At 43.8% G+C, this 3173-nt stretch overlaps 1 protein-coding gene and 1 long non-coding RNA gene across 2 annotated transcripts in view; one reads left to right on the top strand and one right to left on the bottom strand.

The window, feature by feature from the left end:
- Positions 1 to 47: 47 nt before the first annotated feature.
- Positions 48 to 635, bottom strand: LOC102770543 (ADP-ribosylation factor 1-like). The gene is made up of 2 exons (XM_015560384.1): positions 471 to 635; positions 48 to 390 (listed from the first exon to the last, which is right to left on the bottom strand). Exons 1-2 carry the CDS (start codon positions 616 to 618, stop codon positions 137 to 139), a joined length of 402 nt encoding a protein of 133 aa, XP_015415870.1. The 5' UTR covers positions 619 to 635; the 3' UTR covers positions 48 to 136.
- Positions 636 to 651: 16 nt separating this feature from the next.
- The window catches only part of LOC107182220, a 9693-nt gene continuing 7171 nt past the window's right edge, over positions 652 to 3173 (top strand). Inside the window, exons 1-2 of the long non-coding RNA XR_001512937.1 lie at positions 652 to 733; positions 1952 to 1956. This is a non-coding gene — a long non-coding RNA (uncharacterized LOC107182220). The remainder of the gene's footprint in view (positions 734 to 1951; positions 1957 to 3173) is intronic.

Here is a 3173-nt window from a genome sequence, read left to right as displayed (position 1 = left end):
TGGTCCCAGAGCTGATTGGACAGCCAGTCCAGTCCCTCATAGAGCCCGTCCCCACTGGTGGCACAGGTAGCCTGAATGTACCAGTTCCTGTGGCGCAGAGAGTGGAGGCCCAGCTTGTCCGTGATCTCAGCTGCGTTCATAGCATTGGGGAAGTCCTGCTTGTTTGCGAACACGAGCAGGACAGCATCCCTGAGCTCATCCTCCGCCAGCATCGCACAAGCTCCTCTCGAGCCTCATTCACACGCTCTCGGTCATTGCTGTCAATCACAAAGATGAGACCTTGTGTATTCTGGAAGTAGTGGCGCCACAGAGGCCGGATCTTGTCCTGGCCACCCACATCCCACACCGTGAAGCTGATGTTCTTATACTCCACAGTCTCCACGTTGAAACCTGCAGGAGCATGGCCCAGTGTGAGCTGACCCCCAGCCATTCCAGCCACCTCCCCAACCCCCATGGCCTGGCTTCGAAACCTATGGTGGGGATGGTGGTCACGATCTCACCCAGCTTCAGTTTGTACAGAATGGTGGTCTTCCCCGCAGCATCCAGGCCCACCATGAGAATGTGCATTTCTTTTTTGCCAAAAAGGCCCTTGAAGAGGTTCGCAAAGATGTTCCCCATGCTGTAGACCGGAGGGAGAGACACTGGCCAGAGAAACCCTCTGCAGCCGCTGTGCTGCTGCTACTCCGAGCCAGGCGTTGGTTTCGCTCCCACAAGATGGCGGCGCTGACAGCCAGTAGTTTACTTTTAGTCTATTGTGGAATATCCCTGGTGGCTCCTGCTTAGGTTATTCCTGAGAATTTCACTGTTTGGGCAGGCCCTCAGATCTTTGCTAGATTTATTAACTAGCCCTGGTTGGTCATGTGCAGTACCATTGCATTCATATCAGTCTTAGCCTGCTCTTTAGTTTCCAATATTGTCATAATGTCGTCAATGTAGTGTATTATTATACTGGAGACCTGCATCAAGTCCAAATTCTTTCTGACCAAATTATAACAATAAACCAGGGAGTTCAAGTGACATAGCAAAAATAAATTGTGATTCTTCCCATGTGAAGGCAAATTGCGGTTGGCTCATCTCTGGAGAAGTATTTGCAAGGTCAGTCATTGAGTACCTGCCTCCTTTAGCTTGATGTACTAGGTGTACCGGTTAATAATGGCAGATTTTGTAATCAAGTAAAACAAGATAATTTCAAGAGAAACATCGAAAGTGCTTTATTCAAAGAAATGTCCATTGCTAGCTACACATTTCTTCCATCTTTCAGGTAATTTGTGGATAGCGTCTCAATAGAACTTTTCTTGTTTTGAGGCAAACCATTCAGAGACCCAATTTTCCACTTCTTCGTACGTTTTGAAGTGCTGCTCAGAAAGTGTGTGTGCCATCGATCGGAACCAGTGGTGATCTGAAGGAGCAAGGTCTGGTGAATACGGCGGGTGGGTTAATACTTCCCAGGCAAGACCTTTTAACATGTCTTTAACTGGTTTTGAAGTGTGTGATGGTGTGTTATCGTGAAGCAAAATTACTTTGCCGTGTCTCCTGGAACATTCTGGTCGTTTCACGATCAAAACGTGGTTCAGATTGATTATTTGTTGTCGGTAGCGATTAGTATTAACAGTTTCACCTGTTTTAAAAGCTCATAATACACCACGCCTTCCTGATCCCATCAAACGCAGAGCATTGTCTTCTTTCCAAAGCAATTTGGTCTTGCAGTCGATGTTGATGGTTGACCTGGATCAACCCATGATTTTGTGCATTTGGGATTCTCAAAATAAATCCACTTTTCATTGCCAGTCACAATTTGATGCAAAAAAGACTTTCTTTCGTGCCGTTGAAGCAACATTTACTGATGACTTTTCGGTTTTCCATTTGTTTTTCGTTCAGTTGATGTGGCACCCATTTTCCTTCCTTTAAAATCTTTCCCACTGCCCTGGCCGGTTTGGCTCAGTGGATAGAGCGTCAGTCTGTGGACTGAAGGGTCCCAGGTTCGATTCTGGTCAATGGCATGTACCTTGGTTTTGGGCACATCCCCAGTAGGGGGTGTGCAGGAGGCAGCTGATCGATGTTTCTCTCTCACCGATGTTTCTAACTCTCTATCCCTCTCCCTTCCTCTCTGTAAAAAAAATCAATAAGATATATTTTAAAAAATAAAATAAAATCTTTCCCATTGCTTGTAAACGATCGGAAATTGTTTGCTGAGCAACGTTTCATCTTTGTGCAAGTTGTTTTTGGGTTTTATACGCATCTTCATCTAGTAATGCTTGTAATTGTTGGTCTTCAAACTTTTTCGGTTGACCTGGATGTACTTTGTCTTTCACATCGAAAGCATCATTTATAAAGCAAATTTGACATATGAAGTTTTGAAGCTTGCTGTCAATACAACAAAATAGCATACATATCAAATTGCATATATATAACATATGTGTAACTCCATCTATTGAAAAAAATCCGCATTATTAACTGTGATACCTAGTAATTTCTGTATGGTTGAGACCATGTGCAGAACTGCTGAGGCTATGGGCAGTGTAACTTTATTTAAGCCTCAATAGCCTACTGTTAGTCTCCATGAACCATCTACCTTTTTCACAGGCCACACAGTGCTATTTACAGCCAATTCACTGATACCAGCACTCCAGCTTCTGGCATTTCATTAAAGTGATACTCTTTTTTTGCCCACCAGGTATTCTGTATTGTTTTACGTTAACCACCTGTGTGGTCTGGGGCAGTTTCAGTGGTTCCCATTTAAAATGCCAATGAATACTGGCCCCCAAGGACGGATTTATATGCTTTCTATTTTACAGTATTATATTAGGCAGGGGAAGCAATCCCCAGTCAAACATAATATCCATCCCAGTAATACAAACATGTCAAACGCGAGGCCCAGCTAATATAATGGCATGTAAGAAACGTTTTAATAAAAATTTCAGAACTTAATTCTTACAATATCCTGTTATACATAATCCTATATAATAAAAGAGAAAAATGGTAATTGGCGTACGACGATACCCTTTTCATTGGCTAATCAGGGCTATATGCAAATTAACTGCCAACTCAGATGGCAGTTAACTGACAACAAAATGGCGGTTAATTTGCATATATAGGCACAATGCAGGGAAGCGAAAGGGAAAGCAGGAAGAAGCCCCCTGCCACTGACAGTGATCAGAAACCCAGGGGGGAGC

The sequence above is a fragment of the Myotis davidii genome, unplaced genomic scaffold (genome assembly GCF_000327345.1).
Source record: "Myotis davidii unplaced genomic scaffold, ASM32734v1 scaffold73, whole genome shotgun sequence".
Lineage (NCBI taxonomy): Eukaryota > Metazoa > Chordata > Mammalia > Chiroptera > Vespertilionidae > Myotis > Myotis davidii.
Note: the sequence above shows the minus strand (reverse complement) of the source record. Positions and strands in the feature narration are given on the sequence as shown.